The sequence below is a fragment of the Artemia sp. Qi Xiang Cuo genome, chromosome 19, assembly GCF_049724085.1.
Source record: "Artemia sp. Qi Xiang Cuo chromosome 19, ASM4972408v1, whole genome shotgun sequence".
In the NCBI taxonomy this organism is placed as follows: Eukaryota; Metazoa; Arthropoda; class Branchiopoda; order Anostraca; family Artemiidae; genus Artemia; species Artemia sp. Qi Xiang Cuo.
The window spans coordinates 15,664,257-15,686,374 of NC_142812.1; the positions used below are offsets into that span (position 1 = coordinate 15,664,257).

The 22,118-nt window shown below is 35.2% G+C and overlaps 1 protein-coding gene across 1 annotated transcript in view; it reads right to left on the reverse strand.

The window, feature by feature from the left end:
- Positions 1-22,118, reverse strand: part of LOC148940545 (ribosome assembly protein METTL17, mitochondrial) — a 92,247-nt gene that overhangs the window by 66,531 nt on the left and 3,598 nt on the right. The window contains exons 2-4 of the mRNA XM_089104832.1: positions 20,124-20,346; positions 11,922-12,180; positions 5,934-6,074 (exon numbers count right to left, since the gene is read on the reverse strand). Of these exons, the coding sequence (XP_088960958.1) occupies positions 5,934-6,074; positions 11,922-12,180; positions 20,124-20,346 (623 nt within the window). The remainder of the gene's footprint in view (positions 1-5,933; positions 6,075-11,921; positions 12,181-20,123; positions 20,347-22,118) is intronic.

Consider the following 22,118-nt stretch of genomic DNA (forward strand, 5'->3'; position numbering starts at 1 on the left):
TTATTTTGACGCCTTCCTCTCATCCGATTTGGCTCAGAATTTGTATATAGCTTTGCTTTACCTAACATTTTAATATTCTGATATATTTGAATCTCTAAAGTACTTAGTAAGATCCTACAAGTTAGTCTGAAAAATAAAATAAAAAATTGTGAAAATTTTAGCCCAAGCATACCTTCGCCACTGCGGATATGGGCGTTTTTTATAGACAACATTCTCAAGCATTCATTGGACAACCATTCTTGCCTTTAAGCTATTTTTACGTAGGAGCAATGTGTACGGTTATTCAATACATACTAAACATAATATATATTGAAGAACTAATTAGGAAAAATCACACAATTTAAGACCAAAAAGAGTTAAATAAATACTTTATAGAAAAGGAACTTTTAAAAAACCATTTTTTTTTGTTCTAAAGAATACTTTTGATATACAAAACATAATTTAAACATAATTCAAATGTGGTGTGCATTTTACATAAATAAAGAACTGTGAATAGTTAGATATCAATAGGTAGTTGACTGAAAATGGGCATCACGTTAAAATTATGTTCAAAGTATGTATATCAAAAGTATTCTTTAGAACCGAAAAATTTATTTTTTACACAATTATCATGTATCTCCATATAATCGCTCTCCCATTTGTAATATATATGCAACGATCAGGGGTACGCGCGACCGTGCTATCGAGTCTTATAGAATCACGACACTACTAAAACTTATTTTTTATTTAATTATCATGTATCTCCATAAATAAAGAACTCCCGTTTGCCATATATATGCAATGGTCAGGGATAAGCGATACCGTGTTATGGTGGACTCCTACAGAGTAATTACCAAAATGTAATTACCAGTAATTATTACCAAAATGACTTCGTCTTGTATATGACAATACAGTTTTTGTCAACATTTTATTTAAAATATTAGATTATGTTTAGTTAAATACAAAAGGCAGTATATATGGCAATTCCCTTTCAAATGAACCCTTAAACAGCTTCCTATGATATTTCAGTGTCCCACTAACAACGAAGAAAAAAAGAAAGAAAAGGGCACATCAGTGCTACCCAGTCAAAAAAGTTATTTTGCTTCTTGTTCAAGCTAGGTGGTTGTAAGTTTCCGAAAACCCTGTAAAGGTTTACGGCAATGACGATTTTGACGATTTTTATGACGATTTTATGTCATGAATATATATCTCGGAATTTCCAATATCCAACCAAAATTACCTACAAAGTATTTTTTGAATTGGAACTCTCCGCTTTTTTATAGGTATTTATATTTTCCCCCACATATTATTTTCCTTTCAGTGGTAATAGGTAAGTCAATGCAAAGGATTACAGATAAAACTTGACCATTGCCCTATTAAACCATATTAAAATCAGCACACTGATTGCAATCTGAGGAAAACTAGTCCCCTGAACCCATTTTATACGATGCTCTTTCAGTAGCATGGGTTCCTTTATCCATCCATCTCCTCATCTCCTAGAAGACATACGTTTATTACCAGTAGAGAGCCCTGTTATATGGGAAACAAATATGACACTTTTTTGGAATAATAGTTCAGACTTTTCCTCCATCTTCTCTTTCCATAAATTTGCTCAATTTTTGTCTCCTCCGCGCTGAATACCTTTTGTTTCGGTCTGATGCCATTTTTGAGGGGTTTTAGACTATTTTTCGAAATTCTAATAAAAAAAATTCGCAACAAACTTTTACAGTTAAAACTAACCAAATTAATAGTTACTATTCCCGAATTAGCTACAAATGGCGATTTTCTCTCAGCAGACAGCTTTTTTTTTATAACATGTTATTAAGTTTTTTATTAATAATAATAATAATTTGTTTATAAACCACGACCACTATACAGAAAGAAGGAAGTGGTGGAGTAACAGAAAAAGGAAAAAGACAAGAACAACGCTCAAGTTTAACAATATCACCAGGGTCCTATCCAGGGGGGGGGGGGGGTGAGAGTTTGACCCCCCCCCCCCGAAATGTTTGCCTAACTCCTAAAAACGTAACAAAAATCGACATAAACCAATTTTGTATGCGTTTTTTGAGGTTTTTTGTGTAACCCCCCCCCCCCCAAAAAAAAATTGATTAAAAGCCCATCCAAAAATAATCCTGGGTACGGCCTTGAATATCACACTAGCTATATAGACAGATGAGGCGATGATAAGGGCCTAACACAAAACATTTTTACTTAATTTATGACTCAAACGATTGAAGATGGGAATAATATCTTTGGCATGGCACTTTTTAACAAATCTTTGGTTCCATTATGACCATGAATACAAAGAAGAAACTTGCAATATCAGAAACAGTCAATTCGCATGCGCCTAAAGTCATCATTCTTAAGGATTGAGTGAAGGTCAGTATAAAACAAAATAGAATGGTGGAGGCCTCTGGAGGAGGGGCTTACGAAATTTAAAGATATCTTTAGTGACACTAAAGTTACCTAAAGTCGTTCTTTTGTACTTCAACTAAATAAATAGGAGAAGTCTTTTCAGATGACTGTAAAGAACAACTTTCAGACTTAAAGCATAGTTTAAAATTTAGGTGTGCTGGGTATCCAAATTGGAACTTTAAGTTTAAAGATTTTGAAAGACAATAGGTCATGCACCATTTGCAATTATCTATCGACGATATTTTGATGTATTTAAATATATTTTCAATGTAGCAGACTTAACCTTTTAGGGGGAATAGCTGTCGATTTAAGGCATTGACAAAGGCTGCTTGAAAACAACTTGAGAAAAGCTTTGCGAAGGCTCTCCGGTTGTTGCGGCCACGATTCGTAACAATTTTAAAATAGCCAATCTTTAACTTTGTTTTAATATCAAAAAGAGTCTGATGCCTAAAAGATTAATACAAAATTAATAATTGATAATTAATGCTTAATATAATAATTAATCCTAAAAGATTAATAATTAATGGTACTACAAAGAGCCAAACCTAACCAACGAATAGAAATAACACAGGGAATACAAAAACTACTATTAAAATTAAGATACTCACAACATTTAGATCTAGCACAACAATGTCAACATTTAGACCTAGCACAACAATGTCAACATTTAGATCTAGCCTTATACTACAGAACGAAGAGGCGACATCTTGCACAGAACGTGAAAGCCCAAGGCTGATTAAAAGCAAGTCATCAGCATAAGTTAGATATGATACATCAAAAAGACCCGAAAAACAAGCAGTCGAAATACTAGAAAGCACACTCTCAGCGAAGGAATTAATATATAAGGAGAGAGAACTCCACCTTGTCTAACGCCACTTTTAACTGGTGGACGGCCAAAATATTCACCATTAGAAGACTTTAAACGTGAATAGGAATGAGAATACAAAAAATGAAAAACCAACATTAACATCAAGTTGACTAACAGTAAACCAATCTTACGCATAAGAAACAGAATTGAAAGCTTAGGACAGGTCCAGAGTACAGAAATGTAGGGCTTTTCGATTACGGGCTGCGTCTTTGGCAAGAAAGGCTAAGGCACGATGAGCATGCTGGACACCAATTCCAGCTCTGAAACCAAACTGATTTGCATCATAATTTGCAATTTGGATTATATGGGGAAGTAAAACATGTTCAAGAAGCTTATTAAAGGTGTATGCTACTGCAACTGGCCTATACGAGCTACACGAATTGGGGTCTTTTCTGTGCTTACGGATAGAGGTTACACTACTATATAGAAAGGAATAAGGAGCTAGAGACTTGGCAATACACATTTAAAACAACAACTGTAGATACGACACACATTCTGGAGAATTAGAATTTAAATGAGTCACACTAATACGGTCAAGGACAACAGAATTCGATTTAAGACTACTAATACTCTTAATAATATCACGCTTATCAATTGGTATAAGATGCCTTTGAGCAACTGTCGCAGGCAAAACATTACACAATAATTTCGAAAAATTCTGATGAGCATGAAAATTAACATTGCAAAAAGTTTTTGAATAATGATCTGTCCATGAGAGCCGAGGTATACTATCACTTGATATAGTCCCTTGAAGCTTGTTTGAATTAATCACGTTTTTCTTTCTTATCTTTTGGAAACTCGGCACCGGAAAACCGAACAGCACAAAGATGTCGCTTGAAAGCTAATTTCATTTCCTGCTTTAATAAGAATACTTGACCACTATCAGGACTCACACGTAATCCAAATCCTAAGCCAAAGTTTGGCCTGATTTTTCACCTTCTTAAGGCTCAGTTCACTTTCCATAGGGCCACAACGGGTACCAAAACAGATTCGAATAATGGGTATCTCTATAGCTTCACCTTTTTTCAGGCATGAAATAATTTTCCCCTAATAGGAACTTTACTTGCTGCGGGCCACAGGAGAAAAAAAACTGGTACGAAGAAGGTGATAAGGCACGTAAATAGAAGATAATAAAGCAAAAAGAGTAACAAAATATAGAGCCTAATTAGCATTATCCCAGTCTCTTATTGTATTCCATCTCGATTTCTGAAAAGGGGGAGCAAGTGTCGAATCTTTTGTAATAAGAAAATTCAAATTAAGTGGCAGGTGGTCATAGTCCCTTTCTTCTCACTTTCAAATAATATTAATATTTCGATTACTAAATATCAGTATATGTATATTAAACTATAGAGCCTAATTAGCATTATCCCAGTCTCTTATTGTATTCCATCTCGATTTCTGAAAAGGGGGAGCAAGTGTCGAATCTTTTGTAATAACAAAATTCAAATTAAGTGACAGGTGGTCATAGTCCCTTTCTTCTCCATCAACTTGGACAGAAGTAGTAGAGAGTGAAGGGGAGCACACACAATGATCCAGATCGGAGACAGAGCCACTGTAGTGAAATTGCGTATAATTAGTCTTTGTTTACCACTCGAAAAGATGACTGGAGGCAGGCAAGTAAGGCCTCTGACCGAGGTCAGAGGTCTTAGTAAGGTTAGAGAAGCAGAGGCTAGGTCCGAGAAGCAGGCAAGTAAGGCCTCTGACCGAGGTCACATTCAAATCGCAGTTCAAATCCCCGATTAGAATCCATTTGTATCCATTAGACTCAGTACTAGAAATCAGTTTTTCTAAACTTAGACAAGCACTGGCCAAGCTAGAAAAGGAACTCGGGGTTTTTCTATTATGAGGCAAATACGCGTTAGTTAGGACGACATCACCCAAACGATGAGATATATAATGTTTAGAAGACTGATAGCACATTGGTGACAAAGTCAATAGGCCTCCTTTGAGAATAACCGCCTACCCTCTAGAAGGCCTTCCATGTGTGCGTTTTGCCGCAGTACTAAAAACTATATGGTCTTTACTGCAAGACAAAGAATTCAAACTGCAACTACTATGGGCCGTTGTTCGTTCTTTAATAGTTGCAGCTATCGCTGCATCAATGATCAAAGATCTATTTTTTATAGAACTATCATGTTATTGAAGAGACTGGAGATTATCGTTACTAAAAAAATAGATTATTTTGAACGACGTTGTTAAGACATTTTAAATCACGTTACTAATAAATTACACATTTAAAACAACGTTTAGCAGACATTTAAAATGACATTAGTCAATAATATACATTAAATGATAGCACGAAAAAGTTGTTCTTAGAGGTATGATACGATAGCTAGCATGGTTCACGGTAGGGAATGGTAATTCGTGTTCTGGCAGCGGGCCTTGTAAGCCAGTCTTGGCTTGGATGCAAGCCTTTGACTCCCACTTTTATTAGCCAAAAGTCCTTTTTAGTCACACTATCACTTAAGTCGGGTCATTCAGCCAAGAATTATAGAAGGGAACATTTGTAAGGAAAAATGTATCACTAAGACATCTGCAATTTTATTAATCTATGATTTCACTTTTTATATCTGGAATGACGCAGTGCTACAATGGTTAAAGTATTAAATGAAAATTAAATAGCAAATTATGACACAGAGTAACTTCTAGTTTATGAAAAAAGAAAACTTACCAATAAGTGGAACCAATCCCAGATCCATAATCCAATATTGTATCAGGAGAAAAATTCGGGTCCCTACTTCTGAGCTCAGTGAAAATACGGACTAGACTAGAATAATTCGGAGCTAGCCGTGCCAGGAGATACGCACGAGAACTATATACATAAAAGAAGAAGAAATATTAATTAACTCACAGTACCAAGGACAGTGAAAATAGAATCTGAATTTGAACTGATTCAGTGGAAACTTACAGAAGTATTTATACATATATTTAAAAACATTACAAGAGATTGTTATATATCTTAAAAGATTAGGAAAGATCGTGACTTCAATTTCTATTGAAAAATACCTCTATATGCAATTATGCAGTTTCGGTAGTAGTAGGCACCAAAAAAAAAAAAAAAAAAAAAAAAAAAAAAAGTAAAATCATGTGACACCCAACAGCGCAACAATATGTAGCTTTCCTTAACAAAAATGACGCAGTAGGTTTTACTTTTACCAGTAAGAGAAGGAGGCGATACCCAAAATCTTGTTTGTAGTGATTTTTGTTCGTTTCAAGCTTGATTTGCATATTCAATTTAAGTTTCACTTGTTTTAAGATCCATTTATTCATTTACATTTGTATCTATTGTATGTTTGTTTGCATCGACTGTTTGTTTAATTTCTGTTTGTTTTGGGTTTCATTCATAGTTCAATAGCAAAATATTTTTTGTCGTTTTAAGCTTGGTTTGCATATTCAATTTAACCTTACTCGCTTTAAGATTTATTTATTTCATTTCTGTTCGCTTTGGGTTTCATTTATTCTTTAATAGTAATTTCTGGTCATTTTGAGTTTGAATTTTAACAAGTATATCTGCTGATCTTAAACTAAAAATGGCCTTTACGTTTCTTTGAAAAACTTCTTTTTCGGAAAGTTTTTTTTTTAAATTAATATCTTAAAAGATTAGGAAAGATCGTGACTTCAATTTCTATTGAAAAATACCTCCATTTGCAATTATGCAGTTTTGATAGTAGTTGGCACCAAAAAAAAAAAAAAAAAAAAAAAAAAAAAAAAAAAAAACGAAAAAAAAGGGGGTGATCATTAAAAAAAGGTAAAATCATGTGACATCCCAACAGCGTAAGAATATGTAGCTTTCCTTAGAAGGTGTAGTTATCTTCAAGCATTAACATCCTGTAAATATTTGAATTTTAATGCCGAAAAGAGTCGTCAGGTTTGATTCATTAGTTTAGCTTATTTATTTTCGCGGTCCAACGTGGCAACACTGACCAAAAATGTAACCCTGCCGTAAGCCTCGGTCGATTTACTTTATTAGTTAACTAGTAAGTATATTTTGCTGCTTTTTTGTAACTCTTAGTTAATTTTGAATGTTTTTTTACGAACGGATTCTTAGCTAACTAAAAAGTTGACTATGAAACTACTATTAAGAATTGTTTTTAGATATCTATAAAGAATTTCTGGCAAAAAATTCAAACTCGACAGCTCATACTTGCCTCAATGGCAAACGGATTTTCTTTTACAAAATATAATGATTCGTTTAGGGTTTCCCATATAGAATGATGCAGCTTTTTATTGAAATCGCTCATTCAGAGACTCTAAGGAGGATAGTTATAAACTTTGAAGAAATACACTATTTTTCATTTCAACAGTTTACAGCTGAAGCAAGCAAATATATACTCCGAGGTTTACTCCTGGACCCGCTATCGTTAATCTCTCCTCTAGAGGTCTTGAACCTAAGGAAATCCGAACTCTTGAAAAAGGCCCAAAACTCTCTTTTCCACCAAAACAAGTTCCTGTGGCAGATATAGTTTCCTCCTTAGAATCTTCTTTGCACAAAAACTACACATCTATGTCTAACCCATATGAAGTTAGGTCTTGTTTTATAAATACACTTTACGGCAGCCAAAAAAAAAAGTTATGTCTCATACTAATTTGACGCCAGAAATTTCGCACGACATAAATATTTTGTCTAATCTAATCTTCACAAAGACCCTTCAATTATAATAACTAAAGCAGACAAGGGGAATTCACTTGTAGTCATGGATAAAATACATATATTTCCATGACTCACGACCATACTGATAAGTTTGCGAATAAAATTATAACCAAAATAAAGAATCTAAAATAAAATGGCAAAATCACCCCACAATTGTATAATAAATTTTTCCACAGAGGTAGCTTTTGCCCTAAGTTTTAGGGTTTACCGAAATTACATAAGCAAGGTATTCCCTTAAGGCCAATTGTAGCATGTACGAAAGCCCCTCCTTCCAATATTGGAAAATGGTAATATACAGCCTTCAAATCTTCGCTCTATTCCCAAAAGTCTTACATATGTAATTCGGTAGATTTAGTGGAAAAACTTAAAAATGCTAGCATTTCAGAAAATACAATAGTAAGTAGATTTGACATAGTTTCTAAGTATATAAATATTGATGTAGCAATATCTAAGCAATTATCAAAAATAAAATAGAAGAAAAGTATCATTCAATTGAAGATTCAACAACAAGAATAGATGGCGAGGTTTTACTGTCCCTAGTCAAATTTTGTAATAATTAGTCAATGTATTTTCAGTTCCGTAATTATTTTTATCAAAAAAAAAAAATAAAAAAAAAAAAAAAATGGCCACCCTATGGGGACACCGCTATCCGGGTTATTAGCGAATATTTATGTAGAACACCTTGAATATTGGGCCTTAAATTCACTTTTTTAAACATGTCTATTGGGGGCGTTACATGGATGATGTAATATCGCTCTGAAATTATGGGGAAAATGAACTTAGGGGCTTCCTAGATCACCTTAATACATATGACCGAAATTTACAATTTATCTTAGAAATCGAAAATGCAAATAAATTACCGTTTATGGATGTATTAATTATTCGTAGCATTGATAAACTGGATTTTACAATTTACAAAAAACCGACACAAAATAAAAAATATCTACATTTTAAATCAAATCACCCCCCACAAGTTAAAAGAGCTGTTATTACATCTCTTGTGGATCGTGCCCAAAACATTTGCTCTGAATCTCACATCACAGATGATCTAAATTTTATTAGAGACATACTTTTTGGAAACGATTATCCTATTGTCTTTATTAACAATACAATTAGCCGAAGACTGGCAAGACACTCCTGTAAAATCAAGGGTCTTTTACCATGCGAAGGTCTCGCCAAGCCCTCAAATATAATTTACCTTCCATATATTCCAAAAGTCACTACAAATTGAAAAAAAGTTCGAACACAGAATAATTTTTATGTAGTATTTACCAATAATTGTAAAATTATAAATCTTTTAAACTCTGGTAAAGATATAACCCCAGTTACTCGCCAAAGAGGGGTTTATCAAATACCATGGGACTGCGGTCATTTTTATGTTGTGAGAGCCCATTAGAATTTGGAAAAACACAAAGAAGACATAACTAAAGCTTTAAATTCTAATAGTACAAATATTTCTTTTGATTCTATTTCTTTTGAATCTATGATAACCCTAGCCATAAAATGCTTTTTGAAGAAACTTGCCTTATTACCTATGATTTAGGCATAAAACAGGTTGTTCGAGAGGCAATTGAAATTAAAATAAATAGTAATATTTCTTTAAAAAGAGATTTGGGGGAATATTCACTTAATGCCTTATATACAAATTTAATTAGAAATGATTTAACTAATTATATATAAAAAAACAGTAAATAATTCCACTCAATTTGTTACGGACAGACCTTCTAGGCTGGCTGCCAAGAAGGCAAGATTAGCTTTAAGAGCTTGTCTGTAAGTGTTTTTTATTCCATTTGAATGAATCGTTTTTTCCCACTTCGCTTGGTGTACCAGTCCTGGTTGAACTTCTTTGAAGGAATGATGCTAGGGCTGTTTTGAAAATTTTAAAAATTTTTTTTCAGTTTTAATGATTGAATTTTAATGTGAGTTGCTTTTATATTGTTTTTTTCTTCGTTTATTTTGCTGAGGACTGCCCTTGGATATAGGGTCGAAATATTCATTTAAAATTGCGTTCCACAGTCTTGTATAAAAATTTCCCTGTTGTTCTACTTATTGTTTATGATGGAAAGGAAGTGTGGTCTTCGTCGCTATTAAAGTCTGGCCAAGTGACAGGGATGAATTCTCCATGGGAGAATTTTCTGCGGAAGCAACTTCCACTGATAGGGAGGGGGATCCCAAGGAAAAATTTTCCACAGAAGGGTGTATTTCCGGAGTGACTAGAAAACGATTAGAAATTTAAGTCTTTTTCAAATGAAAGCATTCTAAGGAGAATCTTTTAATTGGAGTCGCCCGCAAGAAAATTGTGCGGGGGGGATTTTCAGTGGGGATGGAACTGTCCGGAGGGTATTTTACGGGGGGGGGGGTATTTTACGTGACAGGAACTTTTTACGGACGAAAGGCCAAGTGACATGTTCTGGTGCATGTGTATCTGTTATGATGAATGTTGTAATGTTCCAAGCCTCACCGTGCTGCGAGGCTGGGCTAATGAGTTTCTAGCAAAATTTCATGTGTACTGAGTTAATTAGTCAGAGAGGCCAAGTGACAGTGTGATTTGATATGGGGAATTTTTCTATGGTTAACGTAACTCAGTGGTCAGAGAGGCCTAATAAGCAACATGTCTTATGACTGGTTTTTATAACCTTTTATATCCTGGGAGAGCATTTAAATGTAGTCATTTACCACGGCCCGTTTTATTACTGACCAAATGAACTTACCCTAAGACACGTTTCCTTTGATTAGTAAGTTTGAATCGTTATACTGAGGCATGGCAATTCTATTCAGGAATAGAGTCCATAAAGAAAGAAAAACGAGCAAAAATGGGGGTTTTAAAGGCCAAATGAAAATACTGAAAAAACACAACAAAGCGAATATTTCGAGAGGGCAAACGCCTCTTTTCTTCAGCGCGAAACAAAATAATGTATCCAAGGAAAGTGCCGAAGAAAAAAAAACAACAAAAAACAAACGCGGATAGTCAATGTGAAAAGAGGAAAAAAACCAAAGAAAAAACCAAAAACTTAAAAGATGAATAAAACTCAATAAAAGCCAAAAATTATAAGAATTAAAACCAAATACCTAACGACCTAAATGTTGGTCTAGCTTTACACAGATATTCTGGTGATTTAAGAATAAACGAGTCATATTTTGGTTTTCTCAAAAGAGAAGCCAATACTTTAGTAATCCCTGAAATAAACCTTGAACCACTTTCCCAGTCATATAATCAAACATATGAACAACCCCTTAGGTCTCAAAGGGTGTCTGCAAGAAATGCAATAATTAAAATCAGAAATCAGATGAGACATAGTTCTCCAACTTATTTAATTGCTGGTTCGTTGTGTTTTTGAGTGAATGAATTGTTGTCCTTTCTTTTATTTCTCAGTTGTTCGCTAGTATCCGTCGATGGCAATTCATAATTTTTCTGGTTTAACCAATGTGGTTTAAGAAATTATCTTCATAATTTTTGGGATTTTGTGCAAATCGTGGATATTGGCAAATAGCTCGCTTTTACGGTTGTTAGGTATTTGTTTTTTATTCCTATAATTTTTGGCTTGTATTGAATTTTATTCATCTTTTAAGTTTTTGGTTTTTTCTTTGGTTTTTTGGCTCTTTTTTCATTGACTTTCCGCGTTCGTTTTTTGTTGTTTTTTTCTTCGGCACTTTCCTTGGATACATTATTTCGTTTCGCGCCGAAGAAGAGAGGCGTTTGTCCTCTCGAAATATTCGCTTTGTTGTGTTTTTTTTCAGTATTTTCATTTGGCCTTTAAAAACCCCATTTTGCTCGTTTTTCTTTCTTTATGTTATGTCAAGCCAATGTGGTTTAAGACATTATCTTAATAGAGTCCATCGTCTCTCCCCATTTATAATACGCAACAAACTAAAAAAAAAGACACCAAATTTGACACAAGCTTTTTCGATAAGCACATTAGAAGAGTCTATAACAAGGACAAATAAAAATTACAATACGCATTTGGGAAAATAAAAACCAAAAATAGCTTTATAAAAAAAAGGGCAAACCTTTCTTCAGAAAATTTCAAAGGCTCCCAATGATACATCCTCTTTTTTAACTTCCCCACGACTTTCTGCACAATGTCATTTTCGTATTTGATTTGCTCTTCTTCCGATAAATATTCAATGTTGACAGAAGATTTTCTAAATTTTTCTTCGTACATTTGTGCTAGTTCCCTAGCAACGGAATCACTTGGAGGGGGATGCCTGCCACGCAAGTGTCTTTCGAGTCTATCTGCTTTCTTCCTCAAATCTTTCGTCAAGGCATCTGGGATTTTAAAAACTTATTTTAATTACGTTTGATCGGAAAGAAAAAGAGAGAGAGAGAGAGAGAGAGAGAGAGAGAGAGAGAGAGAGAGAGAGAGAGAGAGAGAGAGAGAGAGAGAGGGAGAGAGAGAGAGAGAGAGACAGAGAGAGATTTTTATGATTTCCCCCGTTAATTTCTTATATATTCCCTGTAATTCGTCTATTTAATTTATTTCTCCTTATCATGCACCCCCACACAAATAAATTCTCCCATAAAGAAAACATCTGTAAAGGAAAAAAAAACGAAAATACGAAAGCAAGATAAAAACAGTTTTCTTGAGACTCAGTGAGGAAACTGGGCAACGAAACTTTTTTTTAATAAGTTCCAGATCAACAGTGCTCAGTCCTACTGTGACGGGCACCATATCGCCTACTGACCGTTTCACCAAGTGTTCCAGAAAGTTTAACCAACTTTGTTTTGCACAAAGAAACTCATCTGACTATACAGTTAAGAAAGTTCTTGGCATGATGCTGATAATGACATTTTGAAGCCACAAGAAAAATTTCATTTTTCAGCATCATCATCATAAACGCTAATACATTTTATCAAACGGTGTACCAGCACCAGTGTCTCAGTTTTGCCCTCGGATCTCCTTTGACCATTAAAAAGTAAACTCGAACTTTCAATTTCAAATCAAATGAGCCCTCTCTGAAGTTTATACGAGTCTCCTTTTCATAAGAACCAAATATGCCCCAGGGCATAACTTACAACGCCCGGGCTCTGGGGGTTGTGTCAACACCTGAGTTTTTGTTATCTGACTTTTGAACAATTAAACTTAATGGCTATCTCAAAATTTTTATCAGATGGCTTCGGGAAAAAAGGGCGTTGGGGGGGACTGGTTACCCTCCAACATCTTTTGACGCTTAAAAAGTGAACTAGAACTTTCAATTTCCAATCAAATGAGCACTCTCTGAAGTCTATACGAACATTCCTTGCATAGGAACTGTGTATCCCCCAGGGCATAACTTATAACCCTTGCCCTGAATACCTTGGGGGAGAGTGTCATTCTCAAAGATGTAATTTCCAGAGCTTTCAACTACGTTGAACACAATGGCTATCTCAAAATTTTTATTGGATGTGTTCAGGTAAATGGTGGGCGTGGAAGGGGTGTTAGTTGCCTTCCAATCACTTTTGACCATTAAAAAGAGCACTAGTCATTTAAATTTCCAATCGAATGACCCTTTCTGAACTTTCTACGACAACGCTTTCTATAAAAACCTTATATGCCCTCAGGGCATAACTTACAACCCTTGCCCTGAGGGCTGTGGGGGAGTGTCCTCCTTAAAAAAATAATTTCTATCTGGAAATCAACTACGTAGAACAAAATGGCTATCTCAAAATTTTGATTGGATATGTTTGGAGAAATAGTGGGGGTGGAAGGGGTGTTTGTTGCCTTCTAATCACTTTTGACCCTTAAAAAGGGAACTAGAACTCTCGATTTTCAATCGAATGAGCCCCCTTTGAAGTTTTTACGACGACCCCTTATATATAAAGTGCCTCTGGGGAAAAAATTACAATAAATAAATAAACAATAAAACATTGGAGCCGTATGGCCCTTACTATAGGCAATGCTATAGCGTTGCCTCTGATAGGCACAGAAACTCTTCACCATGAAGAGTCCAAGGAAGTATAATTGACATGTTTCCGAGCAGGAACTTAACTTAAGCTGGCTTTTAGGATGTCCTCTTGCATGTGATGATGGTACTAGATTCAAGAAGACAGGTCTTCTTGAAGTCTGTAAGTCAACATCATATCACTCTGGATGCGTCTACAGACCCTTCTTAGGTAGCTTAAGACTTAGCCCAATTAAATATAGGAATGGGGCCACAATTAGCGATAAGGAAAGAATTAAAGAGAGATGGGCAGAACATTTTGAGAATTTGCTAAACCAAGATAGAGTTGCAGGAAGAGATATAGAGGAATAAAAAAGTTCGTGATACCTTGGATGTGAAGGAAGATTTGTTTTGCGAGGAAGAATTAGCGACAGTACTAAAAGCATTAAAAAATAAAAAATGTCCAGGTGGTGATAGGGTGGTAAATGAGTTTCTTAAATATGGTGACTCTGAGGTTAGAAATAAGTTCCTAAGGATTATGGATATGATTTTTGAAAAAGGGGAAGTACCTAACGATTTTAAGAAAAAACCTTAAGTAAGACACTGCATAACAAAAGTTATAAGGATCAGTGTCGTAATTATTGAGGCATTAGTCTGGTCTCTGTATGTAGCAAATTACTCATTAGGATGAATCTTTGTATTGCGAGAGGTGCTAAGGACAAAGTTTTAAGGAATGTTCAGAACGGTTTTAAAAGAGGCAGAGGATGTATCAATCAATTTTCAATCGTAGATTGATAGTTGAGAGGTACCTGAGTTGTCAAACACCTTTGGTCCTCAGTTTTATAGATTACGAGCAAGCGTTCGCTTTTGTTGATAGAAGAGCTTTAGTAAAGGTTTTATCCTTGTATGGTATACCAGACAGACACATTAAAGTGATTAGTGCTATTTACGAGAATAAAACTGCTGCGGTTAAGGTAGGAACTGAGGTTAGCAGCTGGTTTCGTATTAATTCAGGAGTTAAGCAGGGTTGTGTTCTATCCCCCTTTATATGGATTATTTAGATGAACTTCGTCTTAAGGAGCACAGGAAAGGCAACGGGAGACCACGCAATCAAATGGGGAGGAAAAAGTCTCCTGGACTTAGATTATGCTGATGATTTAAGCATCCTAGAGGAAAGTGTGAGCAAAATGAATGAACTTTTATACGTTTTGCGAGTTCAGGGTGCTAGAATAGGTTTGAAAATTAATGTTAAGAAGACTAAGTCACTAAGGCTAGGAATAAATGAAGATGAAAAGGTGACGTTGGGTAATGAAAAGATTGATCAGGTGGGCAGCTTCACTTACCTTGGTAGCATTAATAGTAAAGATGGTGGGAGCAGTGAAGATCTTAAAAGTAGAGTAGCCAAAGCTCAGGGTGTTTTTTCACAGTAAAAAAAAAGTTTGGAAGAACAGGAAGATAAGTCTGCAAACCAACATTAGAATATTAGAAGCTACAGTGATGACAGTACAAATATGGCTCCGTGGCATGGGCGCTTCGAAGAGTAGATGAAGATTTGCTAGATGTTTTCCAGAGAAATTGCTCAAGGATTGTTCTGGGTACCCGATTGACTGACCGTATTTCAAAAAATAGGCTGTACGAAAAATGTGGTTCAATACCACTCTCTAGGGCTATAATAAAAGAAAGGTTGAGATGGCTAGGGCACGTTGTGCATATGGAGGATGATAGGTTGCCGAAGATTGTTCTTTTCTGCCAATCGTCTAGGGCTAAAAGGAAAGCAGGTCGTCCTCGTCTGGGGTGGGAGGACGTCATAAAGAAAGATTTAAAGGAAATAGGAACTTCGTGGGAGGGTATGAAAAGGGAGGCTTTGAATAGATTGGGATGGAGGAGGAGCGTTCGTATCTGTGTTGGGGCCTCGGGCGGCTTGGTGCTGCGGTGAGTTGTTAGTAGTAGTAGTAGTTTCAGGCATCTAGTAGGTAGCTTCGGTCCTTCAGGCACTTTGTTGGTCACCTCGAAACATTTTCGAGTAGCTCTGCATCTTGTTGATAATGTTATGAAGTAGTTGAATGATTATTGGTAGTTCTTTATAGCACCTCAGTAGCTAGCAAGGCCGACTAAGTTAGTGAGAATGAGGCGAAAAACCTGATGAGTTTTAGTGAGGAAGAATTAGGTGAATTATTAATTATATTTATTGGTTCTAAGCATAGAAATGATCATAGGACTTGACTAAAGGGTTATAGGCAAAACATCAACAAGTAATAATAAATCAATCGAGGACTATAACACTTACGCTTAAAGCAATCTGGTTAGTCCAAAGTCACTGGTTACCATTAATGCACAAAAGAGTTATAGGCTCAAAAGACACAAGGACAAGAACCCCGCTTATCTGCGAGTTGGGGCATATATACTTTATAACCAAACCGTGCATCCTATCAGGGAAGTGGGTATTTCAAGACTCTGTATTTTGCCACACATCCTGTAGGCTCTCAGTAAAGTGGGTAGTTCAAAACTCTGTATCTCGCCACACGTCCTGTAGACTATCAGGAAAGTACTTTGTTCAAAATGTTCAAACTACGCAATTTGCATTTTGTATATTCTAATTTTAGATATTGTATATCCCTAAAAACATTTTGTATATCCCTAGAAGCCTGCTTAAGTTAAGTTCCCGCTCAGAAACCAGGCAATTATACTTCCTAGGACTCTTCATGGTGAAGAGTTTGTATGCCTAACTGAGGCAACGCTATAGCGTTACCTATAGTAAAGGCCATACGGCTCCAATGTTTTATTATTCATTTATTTATTTATTATTATTTTTTCCCCAGAGGCACTTCATATGGAAGGGGTCGTCGTAAAAACTTCAAAGAGGGTTCATTCGATTGGAAATCGAGAGTTCTAGTGCCCTTTTTAAGGATCAAAAGTGATTGAAAGGCAACAAACACCCCTTCACGCCCACCATTTCCCCAAACACAACCTATCAGAATTTTGAGATAGCCATTTTGTTCTACATAGTTGATTTCCAGATAGAAATTATTTTTTTGAGGAGGACACTCCCCCACTGCCCTCAGGGCAAGGGTTGAAGTTATGCCCTGGGGGCATATAATCTTTTTATAGAAAGCTTTGTCGTAGAAACTTCAAAAAGGGCTTATTCGATTGGAAATTCAAAAGGCTAGTGCCTTTTTTAATAGTCGAAAGTGATTGGAGGGCAACTAGCCCCCTTCTCACGCCCACCTTTTCCCCAAACACATCCAATCAAAATTTTGAGATAGCCATTTTGTTCAACGTGGTTGAAAATTTGGGAAATTAGGTCTTTGAGGATGACAACCCCCCCACAGCCCTCAGGGCAAGGGTTATAAATTACGCCCTGGGGTATATAAGGTTTTTTTTATAGAAAGCATTGTCATAGAAACTTCAGAAAGGGTCATTCGATTGGAAATTTAAATGGCTAGTGCCCTTTTTAATATTCGAAAGTGATTGGAAGGCAACTAACACCCCTTCCATGCCCACCATTTCCCCGAAAACATCCAATCAAAATTTTGAGATAGCCATTTTGTTCAACGTAGTTGAAAGTTGTGAAAACTATATCTTTGAGCATGACAATCTCCCCCAAGATCTTCAGGGCAAGGGTTATAAGTTATGCCCTGGGGGCATAAATGGTTCTTGTGGAAGAAATGCGTGTATAAACTTCAGAGAGGGCTCATTTGATTGGAAATTGAAAGTTCTAGTTCACTTTTTAAGCGCCAAAAGATGTTGGAGGATAACCAGCCCCCACGCCCTTTTTTCCTGAATGCATCTGATAAAAATTTTGAGATAGCTATTGCATTAAAATTGTTCAAAATTCAGATAGCAAAAACTCAGGTGTCGACACAACCCCCAGCACATGGGGGCAGGCGTTGTAAGTTATGCCCTGGGGCATATATGGTTCTTATGAAAGGGAGACTCGTATAAACTTCAGAAAGGGCTTATTTATTGGAAATTGAAAGTTCGAGTTCACTTTTTATGGTCAAAAGACATCTGAGGACAACAAGCCCCCCCCCCCACCTATGCCTTCTTTTTCCAAACCCATCTGATGAAAATTTTGAGACAGACATTTTGTTAAAAAAAAAAGTTCAAAGGTTGGATAAGAAAAACTCCGGTGGCAATACAACCCCCCAGGGCCCGGGAGAAGGCGTGCTAAGTTATACCCTAAGGGCATTTATGGTTATTATGAAAGGGATGCTTGTATAAACTTCATATATGGGTTCATTGATTGGAAATTGAATGTTCTAGTTCACTTTTTAAGAGTCAAGAGAGTTAAGGGCAACAAGCCCCCACATGCCCTTTTTTGACAAATACTTTTGAGATAGCCAGTTTTTCAAAATTGTTCAGAAACTAGATAACAAAAACTCTGGTGCCAACATAACCCCCCAGGGCCCAGGGGGTAGGCGTTGTAAGTGTTGTCCTGGGGGGCGTGTATGGTTCTTAGGAAAGGGATGCTCTAATAAACTTCAGAGGGCTCATTTGATTGAAAATTGAAATTTCTAGTTCACTTTTTAAGGGTCAAAAGATATCCAAGGGAACTAGCCCCACCCCCTCCCATACACCCTTTTTTCCCCAAGCCTATCCGATAAATTTTTAAAATAGCCATTTCATTAATAACAATTCAAAGGTCAGATAAGAAAAACTCCTGTGTTGATGCACCCCCCATAACCCGGAAGCCGGCGTTGTAAGTAATGCTCTAGGGGCATATACCATTTTTATGGAAGGGATGCTTGTATAAACTTCAGAGAGGGTGGAAATTGCAAGTTCTCGGTCACTTTTTAAGAGTCAAAAGAGATTGGAGGGCAACTAGCCCCCCTCCCTCTCCATGCCCTATATACATCAGATAAAAATTTTGAGATACTGTAAACATTTAGTTAAAAATAGTTTAAAGATCAGATAACAAAAACTCCAGTGATGACACAGCCCCCAGGGCCCAAGGGTAGGCGTTGTAAGTAATGCTCTGGGGGCATATAAGGTTGTTATGGAAGGGATGTTTGTATAAACTTCATAGAAGGCTCATTTGATTGGAAATTGAAAGTTGTAATTCACTTTTTAAGGGTAAAAAGTGATTAGAGGGCAGCTAGCCTCCCCCCACGCTCCATTTATTTTTTTCCCAGACGCACTTTATATAGAAGGGGTCGTCGTATAAACTTCAAAAGGGGCAAACTTTTTTCCCTTTGATATTGTTACTTTGATACCAGTTTTGATACATTCGTTTCAATCTTGATTTGCATATTCAATTTAATTTTCACTCGTTTTAAGATTTATTTATTCATTTAACTTAATATCTATTGTATGTTTGTTTGCATTGATTGCTTATTGAATTTCTGTTCGTTTTACGTTTCATTTATACTTCAATAGGAAAATATTGTTTTTTTGTGTTAAGCTTGATTTTCATATTTGATCCAAGCCTTATTTGCTTTAAGATCTATTTATTCATTTACATTATTACTTGTTGTATGTTTTTTTTTCTATGATTCATTATTTAATTTCTGTTCGTTTTGGGTTATGTTTATTCTTCAATAGTAATTTCTGGTCGTTTTGAGTTTGAATTTTAGCAGGTATTTGTATCTGCTGAGCTTAAGTTTAAAATGGCCTGTACTTTTCTTTGAAAAACTTATTTTTCAGAAAGTCTTTTTTAATTAGTTTAATGAAATATCAACATATTCATGTTGCTCAAGACACTAACTCTACCTCTACCTACACTACTCTACCTCTACACATGCAAAAAGACACCCTAAGAGCCTGCTTAAGTTAAGTTCCCGCTCAGAAACCAGTCAAATTTACTTCCTTCATGGTGAAGAGTTTGTATGCCTATTTATTGAAATATCAACATATTCATGTTGTTTTTCTTCAGAATTAATTGAAGGACTCAACTGTCAGCATTCCCTCCATCCTTTCTTTCAAATGACATATTGACAAGGAGTGGGCTAAGACACAGTTGAGGTTCGACTGGGAGTCATCAACTCAAGCACACTACTTGTCGAGGTATAACAAAGCTCTCAAATGAATTAAGATAATGGAACATTGACATTTCCAAATGTTTTTTTTTTTGTTGAAACAAGTTCCAAGAGCTTAACTACTTTCTAGAAACATTTTGCTTTCAGATCATAAAATGTCTTTAAGACAGAAAGAAAATAAGATAGGCTAATTCTTCTTTTTTTAAAGAGTAAAATAATTTTTTAATAGAGAAAATAAATTTTAAGATTCAACATAGGTGTTCTTATTCTTTAAGAGTAAATGGTATTTTTTTTATGGTGGTATATATATATATATATCACCTTTAATAAATGCACATAGCAATTTTATAAATTGGTATTTTACTGAATTTCTTACCTTTTAGTTCAGCTTCAGCTGCTTGAATGAGGTTGTATGGCAATGGAACTTTAGAGAGGACTTTTCCAGGATGATTAGATGCCAAAAAATATTTCTCCTTATATCCAAGGGGTTTGTCAACTTCTTCATCACCTCTGATGATGCTGCCTAATTCCTCTTTAACATTAGAGGCATTTGAAAGATAAGCTGCTTGTATTTGTCTCTTCCGAAATTTTGTAAACAGCTAAAAATGGCAAAATCAAAATTTAAACTTTTTGAGAAGGAGGCATTTTATGAAAATACTCAAGAAACATAAAGATCAAGAATATAGAATTTAAAGAGAAACCCTTAAGCAGTTACTTAACAGACTGTGATAATTCAGGCTAGTAACCAGGTTAATTACCAGACATTATTGGTCAAAACAAACATCTTGTGGCCAAACTAATATTGTGGCCTAACTAACTAAAAATGGCAGAATTAAAATTAATACTTTTTTGAGGGGAAGGAGGTATTTTATGAAAATATTCATGAAACAAAAATCAAGAATACAGAAGTAAAAAACAAACCCTTGAGTAGTTCCTTAACAGTCAGCAATAGTTCAAGCCAGTAAACAGGTTAATTAGCAAACATTATTGGTCAAAAGAAACACCTATTGTAGCCAAACAAATTTTCAAGCAGTGAAAATCCACCACAACTGACAAATATTAAATTGACTTTTTAATAAAATTTAGAGTAACATAAAAACAAAAATATAGTCAAAATTGAAGTCCAAAGACACTTAGCCTCTGAATTATTTAGAAAAAAAAAACAAAAAAAAAACAAATGGATGCACACATAAGTTTGGATATACAAGCTCAAAATGACCTGGTTTTAAAATAAAATTTGAAATACTCAGAAATAGTGTTATCAGAATCCAAGGTCTATTACAATCAGAAGTTAACTATCAAAACATCATTTCAGCTAGATAATTATAGGTTTAATTTACCCCATATTTTAACATTTATACACAAAAGTGGCTTTGACAGGTCCATCATAAAGAGATTGTGATGTTTTTTTTAAATTAAAATTGGTTTCAATTGATTTTTAATTTTCAGTTTTTTTTTTAATAAAGCAACAAAAAGAAAGTATTTTTCAAGACCTTGGGAGGGGTGAGGATTTTTATTTTTTTCAATGAAAACACCAAATAAATATTTTTAAATACCTGGAAAAATCTGGTGTTGCCATATCCATTGCAAACAACATACTTATTTACTCACTGCATTTGCAATAAAATCCTTTGAGGATGTTGGCCTTGTCTACCACTTTTCCATCCACTAAAATCCCTGGCTATTGGCTTTCAGATTCAAATCTTCTTCAAACTCAGAGATCCCCTTTTCCTTTATAACTCAGGAGACAGTAACAACAGTAGCAGTAGCGCAGCTGGTTTCTTTTTAATATCAACAAACCAAGTCATAACAGAATTTGAGCAAATTCCATTCTTCCAAAGCAGCTTGTTTAATTTTAAAGTGCTAAATATTAACATACCCAAAAGGGCGAGTTATGAAAAAGCAATACAAGCTTTTTACTCTAAACTTGACAAGGCTATAAAAGAGTTGCCAAAAGATAATTTTTTTGGCTAGATCTTGACCCATTAGGGAGGGGGACTGGGATGCTGTTATGACAGTAATGATTATTATATTTGAAGAGACCACTGAATGGAGAATCTAATGGGGTAAATTTGTAGTTCTTTTTAATGTGCTACTTCAGTAGGTATAAGATGAACACACAACTCAATGCCTCCTTTTATTCTCTTTGTAAATATACTATTAACTGCCTTAACACCTACTACTTGATTCCAAATCTTGGAATCATAGAAATCAATCTTGATTCCAATCTTAGTTCATAGATTTTGTGTCAGAGGTTTGTGTCAATCATGAACACTGCCAAGTTCATAGATTTGTGCATATTCATCATAATTTTTGTTTAACCATGGTTTGTACCTTTTTTTATATTGCAAAAACTAAAATAATCTTTTAA